The sequence below is a fragment of the Streptopelia decaocto genome (assembly GCF_964273445.1).
Source record: "Streptopelia decaocto genome assembly, chromosome: 15".
Classification (NCBI taxonomy): Eukaryota; Metazoa; Chordata; class Aves; order Columbiformes; family Columbidae; genus Streptopelia; species Streptopelia decaocto.
In genome coordinates, this window is record NC_138670.1 from 2,844,738 (window position 1) to 2,871,510 (window position 26,773).

General features: G+C 43.0%; 1 protein-coding gene across 1 annotated transcript in view; it reads right to left on the minus strand.

The window, feature by feature from the left end:
* Positions 1 to 928: 928 nt before the first annotated feature.
* The window catches only part of TMEM132B (transmembrane protein 132B), a gene marked incomplete at its 5' end in the record, with an annotated part of 209,977 nt that continues 184,132 nt past the window's right edge, over positions 929 to 26,773 (minus strand). Inside the window, 4 exons of the mRNA XM_082066519.1 lie at positions 929 to 2,207; positions 3,368 to 3,559; positions 4,802 to 5,075; positions 11,603 to 11,808. Of these exons, the coding sequence (XP_081922645.1) occupies positions 1,053 to 2,207; positions 3,368 to 3,559; positions 4,802 to 5,075; positions 11,603 to 11,808 (1,827 nt within the window). The 3' untranslated portion in view covers positions 929 to 1,052. The remainder of the gene's footprint in view (positions 2,208 to 3,367; positions 3,560 to 4,801; positions 5,076 to 11,602; positions 11,809 to 26,773) is intronic.

Consider the following 26,773-nt stretch of genomic DNA (forward strand, 5'->3'; position numbering starts at 1 on the left):
AAGCCTTTGCTTATTTGCCAGGCAATTTCCTTCCTATTCTGTGCATTTCAATACCACATCCGACTTTCTCATTCTGATAACGATGCGTCTTGTCAACCAAGCTGCTGTTTCAGCAAAGCATTTGTCTTGGGAGTATGTGCTGTTTTGTTGCAGGTTACTTTTTCATGTTAGCAATGACAAAAGTAAACCCAGGGTTACTCCTTGATTTTTATTTTCCAGGGTTTATTATTGTATTTACAGTTCCCTGTAAGAAGATGCAACCCTTTCCCAGTAATAGTTCTAATACCTTTCTACGTTTCAAGTACTAATGAGCCATATACCCATATGGAAAGGAGAAAGATAATCAGTGATGAAGGAGGTATCGCTAGGGGCTGGTGAAGATGAATAGAAAACTTAAATCATTATAAATAGTGCTGTACTACACTTTGGTACAACCACAAAAAAAAAAAAACAACTTTAAAAGAAAATATTTAATGTTCCCTAAATCAAATAAAATTCATAAACAATAGGCAAAGAAATTAACCACATGGGGGTTTTCATATCTGTAGAAAATAATAGGACTACTTGGCTGCATTGCACATAGGCAATAAAATGAGATTCATTCAGCTCCCTTTAAGGTGAGCTTCGTTTCAGGCTGTACGCGAGAAATGTCCACTGTGCTTTACAAAGGACGACGACTAGAAAAATCAATGCAAACAAATATCCCTTTCTTTTCTGATTTACCGTTTCTCATGAGAGATGACAAACAAATGAAGTCTCCTCTGAGTCTGAGCGTAGTTGTATTAGCATTTTGCTAGTACCAGGCAGTATAGAAAACCAGCCATTGCGTGTGACACCTCCAACACCTACAGGCAGCTGTTTTAGGGGCACATCCTGGTTTGTGGTGAAGCAGGTTTAACTCAGCCAGCCTCTCGTACCTGCTCAGCGATACCAGGTTAGCATCTCAGTAACTCCAAGGTTGGACTGTCGTGTTCCTATTGCTGACTGGACTGACTGCTCCACCATCCATAAACAGAAGGCATAAAGGTGATTACAAACATAAGAAAGTAGTTTTACATATTGTCTTGCAGTCTTTCCATATAGTCCCTAAGTTCCTTGGAATCACCAAGATTCATATCTTGGCATACCCATTTAATATTATCATCACTGTCAAATAGAATTGAGTTGGTGTAGGGGCCTCCATCCTCCGGCAGTATTGTTGTATATGAAGTGAACTTTACTCGCTTCTGCTTTGGCCCAGAAGGATTTATAGGTTCACTTTTAACTTCTTTGTCACAAAGGTACTCAGAAGATCTGAGGATATGATTATGAAGAGTCTTCTGAGAGCTCCCATTAAGGAGAAAGTTGCTTTCTTCAAACTGCATTCCTCTGTCGATCATGGTAGTGCACTCCTCCGACGGGAGCGAAATGTCAACTGGGTTTTCCAGCAGTTCCACCTCATTTCCAAGCCAGACCCAGTCATGGGAATGGGGGATGTTGCCTTGCTCACTCACAGCAAACCTTTTATGCCTGTACTTCCAAGCAAACGCCACGCAGTTAATCAAAAAGACCAAGATTGCTAAGCAGAAAACACACAGCAGGGCGTACATGCCGATCTCCAAATCTGTTAATCCTCTTGAAGTCAATGTGAGATCACTGGGGTTGTTTTCTCCCGGTATTTCTACCTGCGCAGGGAAACCCGTGAAGGCAGTTGGGTTATTTTGGAGCTGGTCATCCTCCAGGGACTCCTGATCAATGGGAGATATGAACGTTGTGCTTTTGTTTGCATTGTCCTCCTGACTGGACATGTCCTCGTGGTTTTTGGACCATTCTTGTGCTGTCCTCTCTTGCTCTGCGGTTTTCTCTATGGAATTGCTTGCATGGCTTTTAAAATCTCTATCTACATCATCGATGTCATTAGTGCTTCCTTTTTGGTCAGAATCTTTTTGACCAAACTTCACTTTGACGCTTCCTTTCCCAACGGCCAGAATGCTCTTGCGCTTCGTCTTCTGACACGGCTCACTGATGACCATTTCGATTTTAATCAGAGGTCCTTGCCCGTCCCCTTCTGCCATCACCCCAGGCCATTTGGACTGCAGATTTTGGTGCGCAGACACCACCATCTCATCCAGCGAAGTGATGGTGATCGAGAAGTCCTTGGTGTCATAGATATCTAATGGTGTCACTGACCCGTCGCTGAACAAAATCCAAGCACTGACTATGGCTTCCTGGGGGAAAACAAGTGTGAAAGGTAAGAGAGCACATATCATGGTTTATTTTGTTTTTTTAAAAAAATAAGAAAATCAAAATGTCTGCCCTGCTTCTCACTTTCTTCCTGCAGATTTATGTTCTCTAGACAATTTAGGCATTTATCTCATCTTTAGGAACTATCAAAGATGTGCTCATCTAAATTTAATAGAAGGTGTTGACAAACAACATTGACAATTCTTTTTTCAGGCTGGAGTGAGAAGCCTCTTTTGAATGCCAGGGCCTCATGATGGAAATAATCGTATTTCCAAGGTCCTGGTTAATTAATTTTATAAGGGCTCTATAATGGGGAATTTCTGTAGCGTTGCAGTTTTAATGCTGTATTTAATAGAGAGTGCAGAGCTGTTCTGTGCTGGAACGGTGATCCCATTCAGCCCTTGAAACAAACCAGGTTAAGAACACATCTCAGTGAAATGCTTTAAATTTTCTGTCATGCTTTCAAATATACGAGACTATTTGAAATACACAAAACCGATGTTGTCCTTGCTGGGAACTATAGAAAAACTCAAAAACCCACTTTTTTTTAAAGGGTGTTTTGACCAAATCCATTGGTCTTGCACCTGCAAATTGTTAGTGCTAAAACTAGTTACACTTCCTCTAGTGATATAGAGTCTCAATTCCATAATAAATACAAGAAAAAAAAAAAGTATATGTGTACATTATTCTGTGTCTGCATTGAAAGCTATTTAATCCCTCAGGTTATTCACTTCAAAGTAAGCACAAACGCATCAGATTTCAGCGATGCAGATCATCCAAACTTCTGTACGTGCAGCCAAAAGCTCCTTTTGGCTGCACTGACTTTCTGAGGTTCTTAAGGCACAGGGTTTCTACCTCTGCTCACACAGCTAAGCCGTATTTTCCCATAGGAAAAAGGTCTTGAGAGGGATGTCTGTGCTCTCTACAGCATTACGTATGCACAGCCGTGTCCATCATTCCCCTGCGTTGTGCAGGGAGTTTAATGGTCCTTCTGTGTGGGTGGTTGCACTTGTAGGAGTTGGTCAGTAAACCTTTCCTATGTGAAGTTGCATTATCTGTGCTCAAAGGTACAGCAAGTAGCTTTTCCTGCCTTCTGACAAAGCACAGTAACCAAATTAATTCCGTACAGTATTTTGGATGATACCTGTTTTGGAGTATGAAGGATATCGTACGCGGAGATGGTAGAAACGATAGCTCTCTTGCTTCCTTTGCTGATTTGTAAGGAGAGGGACAGGCCTGAAACCAGTTGTACTCCCAGGTCTGTAATGGTTACACGGTCATCTAGAACTATCACTGTCTTCTCTGCCAAGATGGAATCGGAAAGAGGTGACAGAACCTTGAAAGAGAAAGCAAACGCCTTGCGTGAAACGGCAATTAACTGTGTTGTAGAACAAGATTAGACTCTGATTGGCATAACACTTCGGATTAATCTCAGCTTTGTCACATCCATCTATAAACTGTAGCTGATGTTTTCCCCAAGACATAGCACTCATGTGCTGCTAAATTACTTTCTTTACAAAAATAATTTAATAAAACAACCAATCACTTCAAAATTGCAGCTCCATCTCAACAATGGAGTATTGATTAAATTAAATGGATTTGGTTTTTTTTAAAAAAGGTAATTTTTGTGTGGTCTGTAAAACCTATGAATGCAGTATAGCACAAGACAGAGTGGAAGCCACTGATTAACGCTCAGACTCAATAAGGGAGTAAATAAGTGTACAAAGCCTGGCTGATAGGAACTTGGCCTAATGCCTTTGTAGGGACAGGGGATCTGAATGGAATGAAAGTGAGATTTGCAAAAGGACTTTGAAAATCCCACGGGGTGTCTGCATTTTTCAATGCCAAAACAGTCCTGTCAGTTTGCTCTAAACCCTCGTTTCTAACATGCCCAGAAGCAGTCAGCCACCTTTCTACTGATGCCACAAACAGCTGGTTCAAGCCCATAATATTTGAGGTGTGATTCGTCAAAACTAACATCAGACACATCAGGTACCTGCATGGGAGGTGGCTGCCCTCTGCTTTTCCATGGTCACTGCAAAAAAGGGACATTTTAAGGGCAGAAATCCCTTGAACTCTGTGTGACGATTGTTTTAGGCTGAAAGGAGCGGAGCCCTAGAAGTACCTGTTTCTTTTTGTTGACTACAAAGGAAACTCAGTGTGACTGCAACATCACGGGTGCTTACAGCTAATAAGAGCCCCAAGGGTTGTATCCTTTCTTTTGATGAAGAAATATGCATGAAGTGAGCCGTACCTGCACCGTGTGCCGTACCTACACCGTGTGCCGCACCTGCACCGTGTGCCGTACCCGCACCGTGTGCCGTACCTACACCGTGTGCCGTACCTACACCGTGTGCCGCACCTACACCGTGTGCCGCACCTGCACCGTGTGCCGTACCCGCACCGTGTGCCGCACCCGCACCGTGTGCCGCACCCGCACCGTGTGCCGTACCTGCACCGTGTGCCGTACCCGCACCGTGTGCCGCACCCGCACCGTGTGCCGTACCCACACCGTGTGCCGTACCTACACCATGTGCAGCACCCGCACCGTGTGCCGTACCCGCACCGTGTGCCGTACCTGCACCGTGGTGATGCCGTGCTCGCGGCCAACCAGAACTCGTCCATCTTGCAGCTTAGCGATCTTGGGTTCTTCTACCTTCATGAAATCAGTGACAAGGTCAGTGATGTCGAACTGCCACTCGGAGCCCAGCAGGTAGGTCAAGCGGCCTCCAGACTCGGAGGACTCGGCTACAAACTGCGTGAGGACTCGCACCATGGCGTGCTGGTACTGCAGGGTGCACCCTCGGCCTTTCTTCTCGTCATCCTCTTCATCCTCGCTGTCGCGGGTCGGCCTGTGAACAGACCCGGGTTTGTCACCTGCACTGCCGCTGCAGAGCCTCAGTTGCACGGCATTTTCAAATAGATTAATGTTATCGTTATTTGCTACTGTGTGAGGGATAGGAAACCAGATTCTGGTTGTGTAGGTTACTAAATCCAGGTGAGATGTTTGTGTGGGACCTCACAGCAACTTGAAAATACATCTTCAATTGCTGAGAGTTCAGTGGAGCCACCACTTGCTCACCGTGTCTCCAAGTGGCAATCGGGTCTTGCAAAGGGGTAAGAAAAGCAGCAGGAAATATATATATATCATATATAAGTGCTTTCCATAAGCCTTATATAAAGCATCACAGCGATTTGTGCGTGATAGCTGTGCTGTCACACCTCACAGGACTTTGTCTGGTTTAAAACCCAGCTTCCCATCAATTCTTTTGTTTTGTTTCCCTGTTGTTTATTCCTTGGGACAAATACATGGATTCTCTTACCTCTTTCAAGTCAGGTATTAAGCACTAGGTGGTCACACTTTTTTTTACTCATTATGCTCCCATGCTGTGGATTTCATTGCTCAGAAATAATTTGCCTTCCTCCTTTTCTCATTGAGCCTGAAGCCACTTCTATAACAAGGCTGCGAAATACAGGGTAAGCCTCTTATTTTCCACAGTATTTTGAGAAGTAGTTTCATGTTTACTGTGTTCCTTTATCTTTTCCTTTGAAATACCAGCTATGAAAAACTATTATAAAACAGAATTGCTTTTGTTATAAATTGTTGTACGACAAAGCTGGCAAACGGTATGCTGAAAAAGTATCTAAGATGAGCCCTTGTGCTCTTCAAAATGATAGAAAGTCCTGGTGCTACAGAATCTAATACACTGGAAATACATTTTCAATGCATCACTTGTTAGCTGAATATATATATATATTTGGCCTCAAGTAAATGGAATTTGGTACAGCCTTTTTGCTTTTGCGTATGTAAAACAACAGTGTCCGTCATTAGTCCCTGAATGAAACATCATTGAATAACCACTGAATTGTTAAGAAAAAAACAGGATCCTAAGATAGGATTTACGTTACACAAATAAATTAGCCTTGCGTAATTAGACTAGCTGGGTATTTCAGGGGAATTTTCGGTAGTTCCCCCCTTCCCAAGTGTCACTATGGGCTGAATCCAGTGAGCAAACCAGGCACAGGGAGAGGGCTGGAGGGGGGATGTTCTCAGGGCTTAGGTGGCCCGTGCCTGGTTAGAGCGCTTTGGGCTTTACAAAAGAGTCTATGAACTCCTGCCAATTTATTCCTGTATTCTGACCCTCTTCAGCTCATCTAAACCATAACCCAGCTCTGAATAATCTCAGAGTTTGGGAAAACGAGGTTAGCTCTGAGATTTTGGAATCTGGCCCTCTTCTAGTAATATAGACAGTAACATTAGTACCTCTGCAGAATAGGAGAAAAACACGCAGAAGCTGTTCAGGTAAGAAGTACTTACGGGATTTTGGGGAAGGAGCCACAGAACCAGTGGGAACCCATTTTCTTATGGGAAAAGAGACACAGAACAGGGTTCTGTGGCTTGAAGAAAAATGTCCACAGTTCAACATTCATGCTGAGATTTTTTTACACAATTCTGTTTTCTGTTTCTGTTCCATAACCAAATGTTTTACTCAGATCCAATGTGTTACTGTTATTCGTATTTATTTCTGCACTTATTTATTTCTACTTTCACTGTTTAGAACATTGAGACTACTGGACTGTTCAATAAGAAATACATTCAAAACAACTTTGAGAACAAGTACTTTACAGCCCCAGTCCCTTACAGTTCAGAAATGTGAGTATGGGAAGAGCAACCGGAGCAGCACTGCTACTGACCACAAAAACATGACTCAAGTCCAGCTCTTTCCTTGTGGTATCTCTAACAAACAAAGGTAAGGGCTCCATTTCCTCACACAAACATTTATAGGTGTTTATGTCTGTATAATTCTCCTTAGAAACCCATAGTTTCTATCGCACGCGAACGTGGAATGTCAGACAAGCATCCCTAAAGCCTGGAATGGGCAAGGAACGTTCTTATGTCAGTGCAAAGCAAAAGGACAGGTGTTTGAGTTCTCAATACGGGCTTTGCAAGTCTGCTTTATCCGGTATCAACTCCAGTTTGGTCTTTTTTTAAAAACAGATTATATCAATTTCCACTTCAAAGCCACGAATCCATGATTCAGTTACTAAATCAGAGCATTTCAGTCTCCATGGGCCCAACAAAATGTTTGAGATCCACTGAATTGCATAGTTCCCTTTGGAGTCTTAAACTACTTGTTTCAGTGTTTTCAGTAGGCTTAAAATCCTTCATTAAGCAGTGAGCTCATTTTCTTTTTAAGGCCTGTTTTCATGAACATAAGCTATTGCTGCATATTGTGGTTTTTCCCCTTGGTCATGTCTAGGGTTAGCTCTGGATGTCTCTCAGAATCCTTCTTATCCTATTTCTTGCTGCTTGGCAGACTTGCTTGGAAGATGTTTTGCTTCTCTGGAATGAACCAAGGTTGCCAGAATTACATTTAATTTACATTTCACACAGAGAAAGCCTTTGCCAGAGAGCCGAGTTAAAACAGCAGCCCTGTTCCAGGGTGCCTGCTAGCACCGATCTCATCAGGGACCTGTCAAGTTCAGGCTACAGACACTGTCTGTGAGCAGTTTAAGGATGTCTCTTTTAATTTGCACCATTCTCAAATCAGGCATCAGGTTCTTGGGCCAGATGTAATTTCCTGTTAAAAAAAACTCTAAAGAAATCAGTTTTGCTGGGTTTGAATTTGAAATATTCATTAAAAAGTCATGGATTTAAAAAACATTTGCAGCCCTTCTAATTGAAAAAAAAAAATCTGTGTCGGATACAAAATACATGGCACTAGAAGTTGATTTAGTGGGAGCTACAAAAATAAGTTGCACATCACTCCACTCACAGTTCAAGATGAAATGTAATTTGGTACCTTTACAGAACTTGAAAATGCAGCCTACCTGTTAACAAAAGTCTTTGTGGCCTTATCTCCACAGGACATGAAAGTCAGTTAACTGAGTGAATTTACAGCGTGTTCAAGCTTTGTGTGGGTGTTGTTATTCACAAATGGAATGGTTTGAATCCAGTTTCACCTAACTTGCGTTAAAGTATGGCTTTATTTCTGAGTGGCAGCACTCACACAGAGGTTTAACTAAAGCAGTTTATTGTTTTCCTGCATTTAACTTAGGTTAGCTTTCCTGCTTTTGTCTCTAGTACTAGATAGGACCCACGTAGAGCCCCCACCTCATTAACCGTTAGTTCAACCAGCTGCCATTCAGCAGCAGCATCACGTCTGGTTTAACTGTGGTCCGCAGGTTCATGCCAGTCGGAGGTTTGCGGTGACGGGGACTCGGTAATGGCTTTGTCAGCTCTTGCTCAGTAAAGGCAGATGCTGATTAAAGTCCAGTAATCCATGTGCCTGACCCAGAGCAGATGCTGCAGTCGCCCTCCCTGGGATCCTCAGGAAAACAACGTGCTTATCCCAGTTGCAGATATTTACTTAAATTAAATTTCCAGCTTGTTCTGTGAGATTTTAGCCACGCAATTCCTATTAATGCAAGTTGGAGCCGCACATCCCGTGTAAATGTACCTGCATAGAGCCAGCGTGGGAACTTCAGGCAGAAGGTAATTAATTTGCAGATGTGTGAGGAATAAAAATGAACGTTCTTGTTAGACTAGCAGAGTCACCCCAGACCTCTTCCACACTCTGATATTTGACTTCGATTTAAATATACACCTTTTGTTTGCTGAGATTGTGGGCTCTTTTTGCAGCCCATGGCAGGAGCAGCTTCTGTGAGCCCATGGCAGCTGGAGGACCGTGTCCCACACACCAGCCGTGAGCTGGTCCAGTGTCCCCTGCAAAGGGAGGCTCTTCACAGCTGCAACAGCACACGCCGTGGATCACATTCTCCTCTGGGTAATAGTAAGGTTTGCCATATATTTACAGACCGATCTGGTAAATTGTATTGGTGCTCTTCATAAAGAGAAACTATTATTTTTCCGGTTTGTGGCATATAATCAGCCTGGTTTTCTTTGTGTTCCTCTCGCAAGTGCCTGCTCTTAGAGCAGTTCAGCCCAGGTGGAAACCGACACATTTCGAAGCGAGGTCGGCATGTAGTGTTTGTAAAATTCTGTCAAGACCCTGTCTTTTTTATTGCTTTGTGAAAATTATTCAATAAGTTAGGTAAGCAAACATGTCTGTAATCACATGTGTTTTACAGTTCCAAACATGACAGGGTTTATAGGGAGAAGCAATGCATTTTATTAGATGACAAACATCGTTGGAAAGAACAGATGTGATTTGGGGCACATAAACACTTTTTCAGGGCTGCAATAGAAGCAGTCATATTCAGATGAAGAACAGCCATGCTGAGACAGTAGTTTCAGAAGCATTTCTTCTGTCAACAGCACCAATAAAAACATTGAAAAGATTATTGTAAACCCAGTTATATTTGCCATCTGGCTCAGCCCTTCAGTCACCTGAACCAGCAGACAGGCTGAGCGTGTGGGAGCCAGAGGGGACGAGGGATGTTTGGAGGTTACCGGACTGTCTCTGCACAATCCCTATGAGAAATGTTCATTTTACCTTCTGTTTATTGATGAATTACTTTATAGCAAAGTTTAGTTCTTGACAAGAAGACAAGGGAGCAGTGTGAAGGTACCAACTGGAGAACAGAAAGTTGTTTTGTCTGTGGTGAGGTGAGGAATGTGTACATTGGGTCATCATAAAACCTCCTGGGTGTTTAGGATACTGGGAAATATGTAGCTAGGAAGGAGATGGGGGTACAAGCAAATTAAAAATTAAAGAGGAAAAGAAAAGGAAAAGCCACTAAGTCTCAGGTAAAACCCATCCAAATCTGAAAAGAAAGGAAATGGAAAAACCTTATGTACAAAGTAAATGTCAAGAGTGAGCACAACTAACGCCAGTCCTAGACTGCCTATTGATTTAGAACACCCCCTACAGCTAAAAAAATCCACATGAATGTTCCATAAAACAAGAGATAATCTGTTTCTAGTTGAAACCTGTCCCGTTCACACGGGCAGGGCTGCTGACACCAGTGTCACGAACTACTGGCCATGGCTCTGGGGCGATGCCGTGTCCACGCGTTCTCCTCCACCCTCCACGTGCCAGCAGTTCAGCTGCGACGTGAGCAGCTCAACAGTCTCCATCGCCCGCCAGCCTGCAGACAGAGCAGCCTCGCAGACTGTCAGCTTTATCTCAGCTGGCCAAATAAATCAGAGCTGGACACCGGGCGGTGAGTTTGCAGCACTGTGTGTAATGGGTTTAAACTCAGAATGTCCACGACCGTTAACCACAGGTGAATGTCTGACTCACCGAGCTTGCTATTGAAAGTTTACTCCTACAATTAACAACATTCTGCAGTCATTCACTCAGCAAAATCCCCACTATTTCTAGTAGGAGCTGTAGCTGAGGGGGTGTCACAGCACCGGGCACATTACAGGCAGAAGAAGGTAGGTTAAGTGGAACTTGGAGCATTGGCGTAAGTTTATTTCCCACCCAGCACATCTCCTGCCACAAATGGTGAATTTGCCTTTATCTCTGAAGCAAACACACCAATTTCTCTTGTGCCAGATGCTCGTCACCTCTTCTGTCACCGCCAGAAAAAATGTCCCCATAGCCAAGAGGTAAGTCAGTCTCCTTCTTTGGAGCGTGTTATCTGAGTATCCTGTTGTGTCCTATTACCCTTAGTTTCATGCCCTCATAAAGTGTTAGATAATTCTGCTCCACAGCTGTCTGTTTGGGTTCCTTAAGGCTCTTCAACAGCCGAGATGTTCTCCTGGGCAAAGCGAGTGCTTCAGCTACAACCACCACAGTGTTTAGCGCTATAGCTTTTGCTGCTAGAAATTTTTTTTCCCTGTATTATAAATCTGAGCTGGTGTCAAGCCTTGTCCTCCAGTAGTATTATTCCATTGAGCCTGAAATCCACCAATCTAACTGTATTCCTTGAAATTCTTAATCTTGCAAATTGTCCAAATGGTGGTTATTCTAGATTGGGTATTTTCAGTAAGGAATGGTGGGAACAGAGCTCAAAACCATCCAAAGTCACAGGATCATAGAATGGTTTGGGTTGGAAAGAACCTTTAAAGATGATCTAATCCAACCCCCCAGCGCCCAGGGACCCGATTCCTTCCCAGCCCTGTTTCATTGTGCTGAATGTCACACACACACAGTGTTACATACAGGGTGGGAGAGGTCCGGCTCCTTTTCCTCAGATTTGCACATCGGAGCGTGTGATATGATTTCCTGAGATTGTGCGGAATCGATTAATGCTTCAGGCAAAGCCGCTGACTTTTAAGGTATATAGATCAGGATAAAACGGAGCCTACTGATATAATTGTTGGCTGTTTTAGTGAAGGATAAGACAGACTGTAAAGCTAATTTTAAACAGGAGAGCTTAGATTTTCAGAAATACTCTAAAATTCTGTTGTGTTGTAAAGTGAGAGGCCGGGGGTGCGTATCCGGGCTGTTCGGTGCTGCAGACGTACCTTTTATTGGAGGTGACGGGGATCCGCCAGCCTTTGATCTGGCTCAGCTCTGTATCCGAGATCTCGATCTGCAGTGGGAGCCGCGGAACCCAGACCGTCACTTCTAACTGGGTGGTAAAATGCTGGTAAGTGAAGTTAACAATAGTATCCACTTTGCTTTTCATTTCCTTGCCATTAACGAAGATGGAGTCACATCTGTCAGAAACCTTAAGAAAAAAAAGAAAGATTAATTAGGAAATGAATAAAATGTTCCTGAGGAAGCGGGAGGAATGATACATCAGTCCAAAGACAACACTGATAATGTGAGTCATGCATATTGTATTTTCAGTTTTCTAATTAGTAGTAAACAGTGATAAACGGACCCTCGGGAAACAGTTCTGCTTTCCTCAATGGATACTACTCCAAGTGCAAAAATAATTTAATGATGTTATATAACCTATGTGAATCTTTTATACTAGGCAAATTACACTCTTCATGAATCAAACTCCATGTGCATCAAAGTTTATGTTTACAACTCGCTTAAAGAACCTGGAAAAAATGGGGCCATATGTTAGAAAGAAAAAAGACTGACTCAGAATCATAAACCAGAATCTTTTCCTTTTCCTTGAGCACTGTAATGCTCAAAGATCCCCGTATGGCTCACGAGCAGAAGTGCACAGAAGCAGTGATTTTTAGAACTTCTCAGTAATAGTTTTAGCAAAATGTATTCATAGTTGCTTTGTGTCATCATAGGAAACTCCTGCCGAAACCAGCATGTGGGCTCCATACAACTGGTCTGCCCTCCTGGTCTCAGGATCCTTTGGCACTGAATCCAGGTCCTGAGCACAGATCCTGCCGACATAAAGAACAGGACGTAGCGACACGTTTGACCTGCATCCCGGAAAGACAGAACTCAGAACTCCTTCTTCATAAGGTACAGGGTTTTAATATATTTATGAACGTGTGTGGGTATACTTTCATATTATATACATATATATGCAGATATTTAGATTAATGTATAATGTATTTATATGTATATACATGCATATACATGTACATGTATTTGTATCTATATATGGGTTTCCATTCTGTTTTGAAGCAAGAGAGAGGTGATGGGCTCCATCAGAGTCCATGGACTGTGGTTTTAATCTTTCAAAACCGTAGCTCATGAGCTGTAGCTCCTGCAATGGACGTTGTTCTCTTGTCGGGACTGTTCTGTGTCATGTCGTATATCGCACTGGGACTCAGATCTGAAGGGATTCTGCCGAAGCCAGTGATTAAAATCTGGTTTAATGGTGTCACTGAGATAACTCATGTAGACTTCAGTGGGAAATACGCTAAAGCACAGGTTGGTTTTGGTTCGCAAACATACCTCAAATCTTTTCTGATATTAACGGGAATGAGGGGTTACTGAGGCAAGAAACATGACAGAAAATCTGTAGCAGCCTTTCTTTTCTTTCCTTCTTCTCTTCAGTCACGGGCCGTCCTCACATACAACTTTGAAATTAAGCTTTTCCTGCTTTAAATCTCAGAATAACATCGTTTTTCTCTTGAAGAAACTAGCTATCTGATAAAGAGCTTAAACTGGACCCCACGCTCAGCAGTACCACCAGTGAGGTGGAGCGCACTCAGAATCTTTGTATCACAAATGTCTCTGGAAGTGTAAGCATATTAATCAAGCCCGCTAATTGGATGAGCAGTTGAGATTCTAAATCATAAAGCCTCCATCTAGGGAGGTTTGTGAGAATTAATACAAGACAGAAATAATTAAGAAAACTGAAAGAGGGAGGGATAAACATCAAGACCGGATCAAGGGAATAGCTAATATCTGACATGACAGCAGCTGTTATTTTAGACTCTCTTCTTGCTGCTTAAAATATTCTTGTCTTCTTGTCAGCAGGCAAGAAAGGTGGTAAATTAGGGAACTGAAAGATGGACTTTAATTGTAGCTGTAAAAATATCAGGCTGGGCTTACACATTTCATAGAGTATATGTCTAGACAGAGCCATTCAGTCACTTATGTACTGACCAAAAGGTAAATATAAATCAGTATATAAAACTGTGCTATAGAAGTTGATGCAGTGGTTTTGTGTAGAGTTCAGAGCACACGTTTCACTAAGTGTATCTTCCAGAAAATAATCCAGCCTTGATAAGAAAACTTGAAAAGAGACCTTTGTTGTTCCAGCTCTCTGTCTGGAATTTGGGTTTGCTCTATTTGGTACAGGCAAACCAAAGAATTTGAAGGAAAATTAAATTTGTGAAAATTAGGTTTGTGGGACACAGTGGGGAGAGACAGGCTGAGTTACATTAGCAGGTGACTTAATGCACAGATTTCTTCTGACTGGGTGATTCTGAGGGAACAAAGAGGGGAAATGCAGTTAAATCTCTCCTGCAAACACTATGCAGAAGACACAGCAAGAACTTAGAGTGCCACCCTCTCATCTAAAATGCACAGAGCAAACCTGTTTAAAACAATCGACCGCTATCCATTGTGAGCTGCCTGACAGAATCAGAACACGAATTTGAGCTGGTCTGGAACCAGGAGGGCAGGGTGGCCAGCAACGTGCTCCGGTGTGCAGGTCAAGGGAGAGAGAGCTGCAATTAACCTCTCTGGGCTTTGAAGCAGGTGCTTGGCTCCAATCCTCACACGTAATTGTAAAAAGCACAGTTTGCCCTGCACTGCCTGTCACAGCCTCCTTGGTTTAGACTAATGCAGTGCAAAGGTAGCGAGTGGACCTAAAGAATAATTGGGAAAGCGTTTAATGTTCAGGTCAGCAAAGGTTTACGCGCCCTTTGGGTGAACAGGTAAAACAGAGGGAACGCGGACTGACAAGAAAACAAATGCTGCGTGGTGCGGGTTTAATTCCAACGCTTGTACTTTATGCTCAACTTGCAGGTCATTTTGTGAGGAGCCTGAATGAGGGAAAACTGCTTCCCAGAGGAATTAATTCAGTAAGACGGAACGTTGAGTGAGTGGATCTGGCTGCAGCCACCGAAGTCGTCTGCAAACAGGCACCCAGCGCTGCTGTGTGGGAGCAGAGGTGGGAACGACCAGCAATGACCAGCAGAACACGGCCGTTTTACAGCAGGTCAGAGAAGGGCCCATGGTGCTGCCTGCGGAAGGGGCGCCAGGGCTCGTCATGGGGGCTGCGGCTATAAAGAGAACAACTGTAACACGATTTTAAAGCGAGTGGTTCCTAGAGTAAATGGCTCATTCTCATAATAACCTTAAAACTGTAATTTTGTGGTAGTTCCTGAATGCCTTCTTTTGCACCTTTTCTGCAGCATTGTTCCTGGTATTGTCTTGTTTAGCCCATTAGGAAGGACTTGCTGAGCTACAGCAAACCCTACAGTGTGTGTTTTTCTTCGGCCCCTTGCATCTATTTATATAGCCACAGCATGGCCATATCAGGTTGTTTTGGCTTTTTTTCTCTGGTTTGGATTATTTTGTGCTTTATTTTGATTATTGCTCCTTGTTTGTGTTAGAAGCACAGTCTGAAATTACTTCCTTAGCCTGAGGAATCTGGCTCAGTGTTTGGGTGAGGATGGAAGACAAAAAAAGGGAGGATTATTTTTCTTCCTGTCCTCTTCTTTCTCCCTCTTTCAAACAGCTCCTTACCCCTGGGCCCTCCCTGGCTCCTCTCAGAGCAACTTCGAAAGCTGTCCCCGCATCGTACAAATCAAAGCCTTGTCTATGGCTTGGTAGGCTTGACACCGCATTTATTTCAGCCTATTCCGTAAGCAGGGACGTTTGCTGTGCAGTTAATTCTGGCAATAGCTCCGCTTTCCCCTGCCCCAGCTAATTGTGTGTACCGGGGTCTGCAGATATTGTCTCCAAGCAATTTGAAGCAAATGGTAGATTAAGAATATAGAGAGTAAAGGATGGCAAACGACATGATGCTGAAATTGAAACTAATGAAAACAGAAGTTTTATTCCCTTTTAATTTTAGACATGTGCAGAATAGTCTTGGAAGTGTCATTTTTTGAAACATTCTTTTCACGTTTATTTGTTTTTATTGGCAAATGGGTTCTCCAAGTACTGTTCTCTGGAATAGCTGCTGTGGTTTCAGATGTAAGTGCTGGCTATACGAATCCCACGAGATATACTCTAAGGTTTGTTTCCTACTTAGAAACAATAGCAAGAGTTTAAGCCAAGTGCTCCCCATCCAGTGTTGGATATGTGTTTGCTTTTTGTCTTAGCGGTGAATAGCAATGGTACACAGAAACAGTCTACAAACAGCATTATTCAATGCAGTCCAATAGCTATACTTAGAATATAATTATTTTTCTCCCCTACTACCAGCTTTCACTGGCAAAAATGTAAAACCTGAAATATGTCACAATGAGCCTGAAGCGTTTGTAATGCTCTTTATCTTATGTGACCTTAAATTGCCACATCTACTGACAAGAAAATCACGTACTCCTGCACTGAAACATGAGGTATCCCCTACCTTGGTGTAGACTTGGGGAAGTTTGGGATGGGGCAGGAAGGTTTGTTGTGATGTCCTGTACCAACAGGCCAGTCACATTACCTGCCAGCAAGAATATTTCTGGGTTTGCTCTTTTTTTTAATTACCCAACGTCTTGATCTTACAACTGCTGAAATCAATCCAGCTGAATTAAGTGGAGGATGATCAAGCATCAAAGGCCAGAGATTAACAGGCATTTAACCAGGTAGGTGGAATTTCCAAAACCACACAATTTCCATTGGGAAATTCAGGCCATTTTGAAATTATCATTTTGTGATGGTCATTCTACCCAGTTTTATTGCTCTAGAAGACTAAGGTAAGGGATTCAAAACTCATGTCTGGACTTCAGGTTTCTCTCATTAGAGCCAGAAGCGCAATCTGACAGCCACTTGCTTTCAAAGGGAGGAGACAGTGGGAACACAAGCGCTTCAGCACTCAGCCCAGACCCAGCTCAAGGTCCTTCCTAAGAACAAGCCCCATGGCTGCACCGAGAACATTACAGATAGAGATAACAGCAACATCTGTAGCTGTGTTTGCCAGGCTGGGCCTATTCTGCAGCCTGCTTATGGCAGTGGTGCAAAATCCAAACTCATTTATGCTCAAGTGTGAAATGCACTGATGAGTTAGAAGCGAGATTGAAAGGACAGCCCTTTGTCCAGGAAAGCAAAGATTTGGAAAACCAGATAATAAACTGAAGTGCTGTGTGTTCAAGAGACCAGAAAAACGTGATGGGCTGAGTGATCGGCTGGTGGAGGGGATATCGGTGACAAAGATGCAGAGCTCCATGGTGACAATATGAGACCATTTTAATAGCAGCTCAGCAGCAATTAGCACAATAGAGTTAGTGATACCCTATTGTTTTATTGAAGAAGCCTCTGCTCATTTTCTCTGTAGATGTCACTATTTAACGGTACTGATGAAGAGAGGCAGGGTATTGGGGGAGGAGGGAGATGAGATGAGGTATAGCTTGTAATGATGTGAATGGGTATTTGAAGTTTTGGAGTGTTTTTTACCTTTTAACCCCTATTAAAATGCACTGAACTAGAGGGAAGGACAGCATGGAAGACATTAGCATTTTGGTTTAACAATAGAGACAACTGCTGTGGCTTAGAAAAGGTGCAATGATCCATGAATGTACAATGACGATTTGAAAACCTGCTGCACTGAATGAAGTGTGTACTATTCAAAAACTGTTGAGCTATGCAAAATTATTAAACAACACATGAGATGTGCCAGGATTTCAGTCCCAGGTGCAGAGCAGCTGCTCTGGTTCCCTTTCCGGCGCCACGCAGGGCGCTCCCGCTGGAGATGAGAAGGTTGGCGGGTGCACAGGTTGAAAGGGGAGGACCAGAGAAGGTGGGTGCACTTCCAGCCCCAGCCTGCTGCTCAGCCTAAATCCAGGCTCAGGAGTAACTGCTGCGCATCCTCGGTGGTGGTGCAGCTGCTTGAAGGGCAGATGCTCTGGTGTTTCGTTCTTATTGATTATGTGAAGATGGAAAGGGATGGGGGGCAGCTAATAGCAGCATGTGGGGGCTGCCAAAATGTTTTCTGCTCCGTGTACCAAGTTCCTTTAGTAATCAGCTGAGCTTTTAATTGCACTTCTTTTCTATAAAAATCAAGCTGAGGCATTCTGTTGGAATTAAAAGTTACTGTTTCTGCTCGCCCCACTATTTATCATCACTACATGCAGATTAAGAAAAAGATCATGAGGTCAAATCAACAGCTGCATTAAGATGCTGGTGTCTTCGGAAGAGAAAGCCTTCGTTCACAGTACCTGGAATAGATAGTGGTTGGTCCAACAGAAATGTCAGCTCCCCTGGACCAGAAACGCTGCTTGCTAGCAATGACTAAAAGATAGTGATGGCTGTGTTGCTGTTGGTCTTAGCACCGACATTTCTACAGTTGGTTGGGAAACAAGTAGGACTCTGCTTTGCTGTGGGGAAGGATAACTGGTGGGGATGCAGCATGCCTTGGTTAGGTTTGATCCAACACTCGTTTAAGTAAATGAAAGACTTTCTGCTGATTTACTGGCCTCAGACCAGGAGTTTTAAAGGATGCAGGGACTTCACTGTCTATTGTAATGCAATGACAGCCAACTGTGACATAAGCCTGGAACAGGGAGACTTTTAGGCAGTGTTCTTTTCACAGACTGAAGTTCTTTGGTATATCATATCTCAAGTTGTTTGGACAAACTGCAATTATCTCTTGACAGAGCAGCAGTTCCACTGCCAGGATGCAGAAGAGCAGGTGCACATGAAACTTATCTCATGTGGTTCAAGCTAATTTAAATCTCAGCAGTTTGTGTTTGGGGGAAGAAGCTTCAGGAACACTCTTTATTTTTCATTCAACCACTACTTTTGCTGACAACACGAACACATGGACTGGAGCTCAGGGCAGGAGTTCCTGCTTCCTTGTCCATTGGTGATGGAAACTGTGCCAGTCCCATTCTTGCTCTGTGAGTTTTGGTTGGCTTTAGGCAATCTGGTATGCAGGTCAGCGTGGCTTCTACTGGCCTTGTCACCATGGGCTGATGTCCTTCCCAGACAGGCAGGCTTATCTCTAGATGTACATCTTCATGCTTTGCTCTGAGATAAAGGATCTCTCACCAGCACAAATTCTAAGCATGGGCTTGTCTGAGGTGGCTTTTGATTAAGTATTTGATACTTAAACTACTGCCGATTAGGCATTACCGACACTTGTTAGTTTAAGTAAAACATCCATACACTTCATACCCATCAGCCGGTATCCCAGAAGGGCTTAAGACTTGTTTACCTGGTGAAACTCCAGCATATGGTGCCAGCTCCCTCTTGTACCAATGCTAATTGCAACCACTGAACCTGCTCTGTAGAAAGTGTTAATTAGGTGAGACTAACACATATGGTTGAGCTAAGGTGTTGGGTTTTTTCCTCTTTTTTTCTTATTTCCCCCATGTGAATTACACAAATGGGGCTACAGGCTGACAGAATAATTTACACATCATTGAGAAAAATAAGAGAGGAAAATATTCAGGCAGATGTAACATACTGAAGTTCTTTGTAAAGTAATGAGCTTTAGAAGTAATCTTCTGTGTGCTAAGTAAACTTAGTGCTCATGATTCATGGCTCTAATCCCTGTGACTGAAATTTAAGATCTAAGGCTCCATGAAATTAAAAGAAAAAGAAGCAATTACATGCTATTCATTCAATTTCATGTATTGCGTATCCTTCAATATTTCCAGTGAGGTTTTAACAGGGGAAATAGAGGTTTCTGAAGAATGTGTACCTCAAAACCCAAACCCAGCAGGGCAGTTGTAACTGCTGAACACACAACAACAAAACACAAGCAAAACACCAACCACCAAAGGCTTCTAAATACACAGCAGCACACTTTTGTAAGAAAACTCTGGTCCTGTGCCTAGATAATAACACACTGACATGCAGAAGTCTTCCCAGATAGTTTTTAGTCTCTGAGCAACAAATAATTCATTAATGAGTAAAATAGGGAAAAGCGACATTCAGACAGCAAACGCAGCCAACAAAACCAGCCCTCAAACTGCATTCATTCAGCCAAGTGCTTCGATAAGATCATTTGGAGAGAACATCAAGAGCCTTTACCTGAAAATATTACCTTCCTTCTCTGGTCTTAGGAGGCTGGACTATATGAGAGTGTTTTATTCATCTAATATGTAATGATGCAGAACATCAGCATTAGGAGAGACGCCCCTATTCAGTAAATGGAAAAAGCCAAGCGGCATATATGGCTGTAATTCAAAGAACCGACACTAGATATACACCAAGATAGTGCAAGTCCCTCACATATACAAGACGGTCATACAGTTTCTAGATGTCACCACATCCTATTGCACTGCATGCACTATAGTCCTGCTAATGCTTGCAATTTTAGCACCACACTCAAAATATTTGGTGCTTTCTATGGAAGTTCCCATTCCTGGACTCATATTAGTCTGTGAAAATCTAAACTTAATTTTTAAAATAAATAAAGCATCTATCAGTAGTGCATACTACGAGCAGTTTAAAATGTGAACTCCCTAAAGGCTGAAGATAAGGTTCCCCCAAAGTACTTTGAACCTGAGGAAGAGTCTGTGTCTACCTGTAAGAACAGTATTGTAACTACAATATTCCTACATATTGTGCATAGCTAAAAGCACTTTTAAAAATGATGTATTGTAATGATACGGGGGCTTTAGCTATAGCACAAGGAAGAGAAAAAAAATGTTCAGTGGCTGCAGAGGAGCAGATGGTGAAGGTAAAAGGGAGTCCTGCTCTTTCCCATCACCTCCGTTTGTGTCCCAGTTCCTATGCGAGCACTGGCTCTGGGAGCTTCACATGGGCTGTCCTGTGTCACCGCCACGCTGAGTGTCACCGCCGTGGTGTCACTGTTGTGGTCAGTGTCACCGCCGTGGTGTCACCACCGTGGTGTCACTGCCACGGTGAGTGTCACCGCTGTGGTGTCACCGCCGTGGCGAGTGCCCGCTTGCTCGGCTGCGCTTGGGCAGTCCCAGGGGGGGAAGCAGAGGCAGAACCTTTAGGATGAATGCACTGGAAAGAAAAAAAATCTCAGCATTTCAAAAATACAGCCAGATTTCCATTCAAGTGTACAGTCTCGGGGTTCTTGAAATTGTCTGGAAGTGACTGTATGACACAGCAGATCTTTTCCAAGAAAATATTTCATCTCTCTTTAATGTCGGAATGACACAATCATGAGACTTCACTTAACTCCTTACTGCAAAGTGCTGGATAAGCTTCTGTATATAACCAGCTCTAGACTGTGCTGAAGATGGCATGCTTCAGTTATGACAGCCTCAGCTGAGAAGAAGCTTAAATTCTGCATATAAATTCAAAGGAATTACTATACCATACACACATAAAGCAGCTGCACCTCAGTCAGATGGAATCTCTATAGAATGGACCCCTAGATACGCCTCCATTCTGACCATTGTGCACCTACAAATCCTCCTGCTCCTTGCAACAGTTTCTTGCCAGACCAGGGGAGCAGAAATCCAAGGCTGCAGCCCTAAGGATGACCAGAGGCTGCAAAACATATAACAGACCACAGATTTTTCTCTTTTGAGGAGAATTTGTTAAAACCTGCTAATCACAGTGAGAACAAATGTCAAAATGCCTCAACTTTGCATGACACAAACTTTACCTTTTTCCACAGAGCTCTTCAGAAACCATGACCTATCAAAATCAATAGTTTTCTCTTGACTTTAAATTAAAGGCAGAGATTGAGTTATCAGAAAAATCAGTGTAGAGCTACCTGACTCCCCCATCGCTCTCGTCAGGGCATCTCTGTTGCTCCAAAGCCCATACGACCTGGGTGGACCGAGCTGCTTTTTACACCAAATGAGACGCTGCTAAAATCCAGCTACAAACGGATGTTTTCCCTGTCTGTCAGTCTTTCTCCCATCTACAGCCACAGCGCATGGACTTGCATGAACTCTATCTAAATGCCAAGACAGATCTGTAAAGCTCTTCAGTTCCCCCACTGAACCAGGGCAAAGAAATAACCATTCCAAGCCATGCATGAACGAGAAGTGACAAAGCGCAGAGTGCTGCCATAAGTTTTCTGTTGTACTTTTGGATTTTTCTCTTTTGGTTTGTTTTTTAGCATCTTCCCTTAGGGCTGTGTAGATACAGAAAAACAAGCCACACTCAAAGAACATAAAAAACATGGGAACAAAACAAAAAAGGTTTCTTTCTTTTCCTAAAGTTAGACCAATTCACTTCATCCCAAGACATGTATATCTAAAAGCTATGTATACCATAAAAGTATATCCCAAAGCCTGGAATCACAGAAAACAGATTAATCCATTTAGCTCTTTTACCAGCAGCTATGATTTCTCTTTCCTAACCAGAAACTCTAAAGGTGCATTATGGCCTTAAAGAGAAATATATTAAATCAGCAACATCAACGCAAGATTAAATATATTCAATCAGCAACATCAACACAACCAGAAGAGGTTTCTTGTTTTGAGCATTTGTATTTCTTTATATTTCTTTAAGGATGCAACATGTGCCTGATCACCCAGACATAGTCCCTAAAAACCTCTGGTATGGGCCTCAGGAACTCAGTTCATTCAAAGCCTCTGTCATCGATCCAGCATAGAAGAATCCTGCTCTAGTTACACACACATAGCGCTACCGAATGCATGAGGATCTAGACAATGTAAAAAAAAAGACAATAATTCCAGATTGCATCTGAAAAGGAAACGATGTCCTTAAAAACGGTGCTTTGGTAAAATTCTTTAGAAAAAGGGTTAGGGAAAGACTGTGCTAAAATTCCCTAGATATCATATCATTAGATAACAACCCGAGAGGCGCAGTCCAGATGTGAGGGATTCCCTGCACAAATATGGAAGATACTTTCACATGGAATTCAACGTTGATATCTTACTTTCATCTTACAGAATCACAGAATCAACTGGGTTGGAAAAGACCTCATCATCAAGTCCAACCCTTGCTCCAAGTCCAGTCCATTGACTAGATCATGGCACTAAGTGCCATGTCCAATCTCAGTTTAAAAACCTCCTAGCTTGCTATAGCGACAAAACCCAAGTTAACATGAAGCACAGATTTCAGTTCTTAATTAATGCATAATTTTTCTTTTGTACTATTGTTCTCTGGAGACACTTCCTTCCCTGTCCACACAAATTAAATACAGACAATGTGATCCAGACCTATCATTGCCACATTAATGCCCAAGCAGAACACAAATCCTGCCCAACTAACACTGTGTCCCAGGCCTCCTACGGCAGGGTAACAGGTGCTCTACTGTGGTTCTACACTCTATACACTGAAGGCATCTGGATGATTTTGTCTTTATTCTCTTTAAGAAATTCATGTTCTCTTTCTTCACTGATCTTTGGAGTTTTCTTAATACCGGCTGACATCACATGGATGGGGTTTTTTACAGTGTCCATGCTGCACATGCACTTTGGACTGTGTGATAGCGAACCTGTCATCTCCTCCTCTGTGCCTTCATTTCCAATTTCATCCTGAAATCTTCAAGTATTTTCTTGCATTGATCTCCTGCTTCTGTGGCAAAGGAGGGCTTAGGCAAGTTTTGTTTGGGATTTTAACTACACCTGCTGCCAATAACCATACACTTTTTCCTGTCCGTTCAGCTTATTCACTAATAGATTTTCTATTCTTCCCTTTCAGCTGTTTCCTTCAGCTGCTTTTTTTATTCAGCTCTTCTTTCATTTTTGCCCAAGAGAGTCTTTCCATCAAAATCCCTTTGGCCAGTGTGGCAGGTACCAGGGAGTATCATACAACCAGTTTATGTTCTGTTTGCTCAAGGATAACACAATAAAAGGACACAAGGGTTCTCACCACCAACGTGGTCCTTATATATAAATACTCCAGACTTTCAAGGCTCATGAGTTTAAAGGAAATTATTTCTGCCTACCAATAATCTCACCTTTGTAGCGTGACATTCCCCTGCAGAAGGCACCTCTGAAGTCTGTCTGTGGCTACCAAAGCTATTAGATTCTGTTTACTCAAATAACTCTATTAAGGTCTCATGTTTTATGCAGGTCATAGATGTAGCCCTATTGATTTAACTTGAAAGAGCACCCTTTTTTGTGTGTGTGGTAGTAAGATGTTTGCTTTTCCACACTTTGCTGCTTTCCCTGTTGCCCAACAGGCCGGTCCCTGCAGCTGGGGTAGGTCACCGGTTTGCAGTGCAATCATGTTCAATTCAGGGTATTTGCGCTTATTGATTCAGAATTAAGGGCCATTCTCTGCCTTGCCAATCGATAATCCACTTCATTTCTAGCTATGCACACATGGGAATTATTCTACAAAGATTTTATTCAAACTAGAACAACCAAAGCACACTTGTGGTTCCCTGTGCTGCCGTCTAGAGAACACACTCGCACCGTGGGGTTCGCACGTCACACTTTACAGCACCCAAACGGCACCGCCAGAGGCTTCGGGAGCCGTGGACAAGGTTGGTACAAAGGGTCTATTTCTCCTGCTTTTCAAGATACCTTATATTTCTGTTGCTTGGTTCTTTCAGTCTCATCCTAGCCTTCTTTATTTAGAATCACCTTCATTTTCAAGCACCTCAGGCTTTTCCCTGAGCTTGCTGTGCTATTTCTGAATTCCCAGTGACAGACAGAAAAAGTAATTATTTGGAAGACAAGCAACAGCCACCTTCAAAATCCCTTCAGTCTCAGTACAAAGGATCTCTGCCCATCCTGACCCACGGACACTCGCACAACGCGAACAACCTCCTCGGAGCAGCCACGCTCCGCTACCAAACCATCTGTGTATTCTTCAAATGGGCCAACGCTGGAGGCATTTGCTTACAAGAATTAAGAAGATCGAAGTTGGCAATAATACATTTTTCCTCAGCAAAATCAGTTACACAAGATGAAAATATCAATAATAACATAAGGCGATCAAACAAGCCACATTGTCAGGTTTGCTAAGAACAGAAGGTCTTAGCAAATGGCTGTCTACTAGACTTAGACAACCATACTCACCAACAACATTGCAAAGAAACCAAACAAGCTCTATCTGAAATAGTTACGGTTGCACGGTATCCACAGAGGACACTGGGAAGCGTCCATCCACTGTTGGTATTTGCTTTGTTAAACAAATAGCACAAACAAGACATCGTGGCATCTCAGCTCTGCAATGTAACGGTGCTGGCTGCAGCTTCCCATCTCCCCACGGTTCAGTGCAGTCGTTTGGGATGCAGCGGCACACCAGTGGTTCTATTGCATAGAGAGACCTGGGCAGGAGGAGGTGGCAGAGGAGACACGACAGTCTGCCCGCAAAAAATACAGAGCACAGCCCTCATCGCAGCCACTGTTTCCCTTCCACCCTTTCTTTGCTTCAGCGTCGCTTTGGCCTCGCTTGCAGAGCTCAGGCCCTGATCTTCACTCAGTAGTTTTGCAAATATTTGCTCGGCATTTAAAGTGCACAAAATGTGCTTAAAAGCGCAGCAATGGAGGATTCACTCCAAGGAGGGATTTTCTCATTTTACACGGATAATCGCCCATGCTAAACCCACTGCAGGTTGGACAAATCTAAAAGGCGACAGCTCCTGCGTGACAGGGACTATTTAAGTCTGTGGTTTTCCTGTATCGGTGTATTGAAACCTTTTATTTGTGGGGTGGCAATAAAAGATGCGGAGAGAAAAATCTCCCCTGGCAACATGTATTTTTGAAAGGCCCTTTCAAAGCAAACATTCCAGCAGTGCGAAATACCCCAGCACGCCCGCTCCCCTCTTCTCCTTCCTTTCCTCCCTCCTATTCCCAGTATCAGAATAACAAATTTCTTTGTGCCCCGTCTTATGAAACCATTTCACATCACCTTCGTGCACTTGGCTGGGGAAGCCCTCACCATCAAAGGTTATATCCTTTCGCTATCAGTACTTTCTGTTTCTCTGCAGCCAAGTGTTATCAGCTGGCCATACAGCATTCAGTTTGGGGGAAAAAAACAGTCATTGTATTCAGAAATACTGATTGCATCAAATGGCAACTAGATTGGAAGACAGTAATCATGCTGGGCTAGGCGATTAAAAACTCACTTGGAAAATTGGTGCTTGCTGAGCCTCTATAGAAAGAAATGAATTAAGAAGGAGAACAATAAGGAAGGGCATGCATTAATTTTGCTCCGCAGTGGATAACGTTGAGTGTAAGAGATCTAAGCAAGGCCTGTGTGTCTTAAGGATTTTCTCTTACATTTTTAGAAGAATACCCGAGAGCCGTTTGCAAGGGGCTGCAAATTAAATGCAAATAGTAATCGCAGAAGCAGCAATTGGAAAACAGCAAATAAATAAAGCGTATAAATAGCAGATAGCATTTCCTGCTAGGAACTTATAATTCCTGACAATGCAGCTCACACAAAGAGCTGCCTCTCGCTGCAGCCCCGCTGGGCCATCTCCAGTCCCGGGTAATGCCATTCCCTCCTGGGAATGCCATTCCCTCCTCGCTGCGTTCGTACACTAACTCAATAACGGATTTCCTCCCGGAATGGCTGTATTGTACCCAGCCCTCACAAAAACAACTCTCTATCTCTCTAGCAACTGCAGGAAGACTTGGATGTGATAGGGAGCGTTCAGTACAGCGACATCAGTTTAAACCAGACCCTAAGAATCCACAACACAAAACCAAATGCTAAATCCTGCCATTTATTTCGACCCCAGAGCCACTGTTCCCACTGACTCCGACAGGCGCTCTCACGAGGGTGTGTAACACGGCTGGAAGAAAAGCATCTTCCATTCCCTGCACTTCACGCACATGGCACAAGAAATAGCACTTATAGCTTCACTTTGTTCTTTCATCCTTATTTAATGAGTTATCCAACTCATTAATCCAGTATTTTTTCTTTAAGGCTGGATTTTGCCCATTCCCCTCAAAACCCCACATATCCCCAATCCTGATGTACCAAGGTAGAGATCTGCCCAGCTACATGTTATTTCTCCTCTTGTTGCTGTTCCTATGAAGAAAATCAAAATAGTTTTCATTCTGATTTCTATGATGAGAATGATAAGTATGATGAGAATGCAAAAATATTAATAATTAAAAAGATAGCAAGGACAAAAATGCCTTCTACCACCGAGCAAAAAGGGAGCTGGTTACTCTCAATCGTAGGTGCTTTTTATGTCAGATAAATGAGCTGCACTTCAAAATGACGGTGGCGTGTCAGCCTCATCATCTCCATCCCCAACTCCAATTACGTATCGCAAGGGAATGCATTTCAGAACA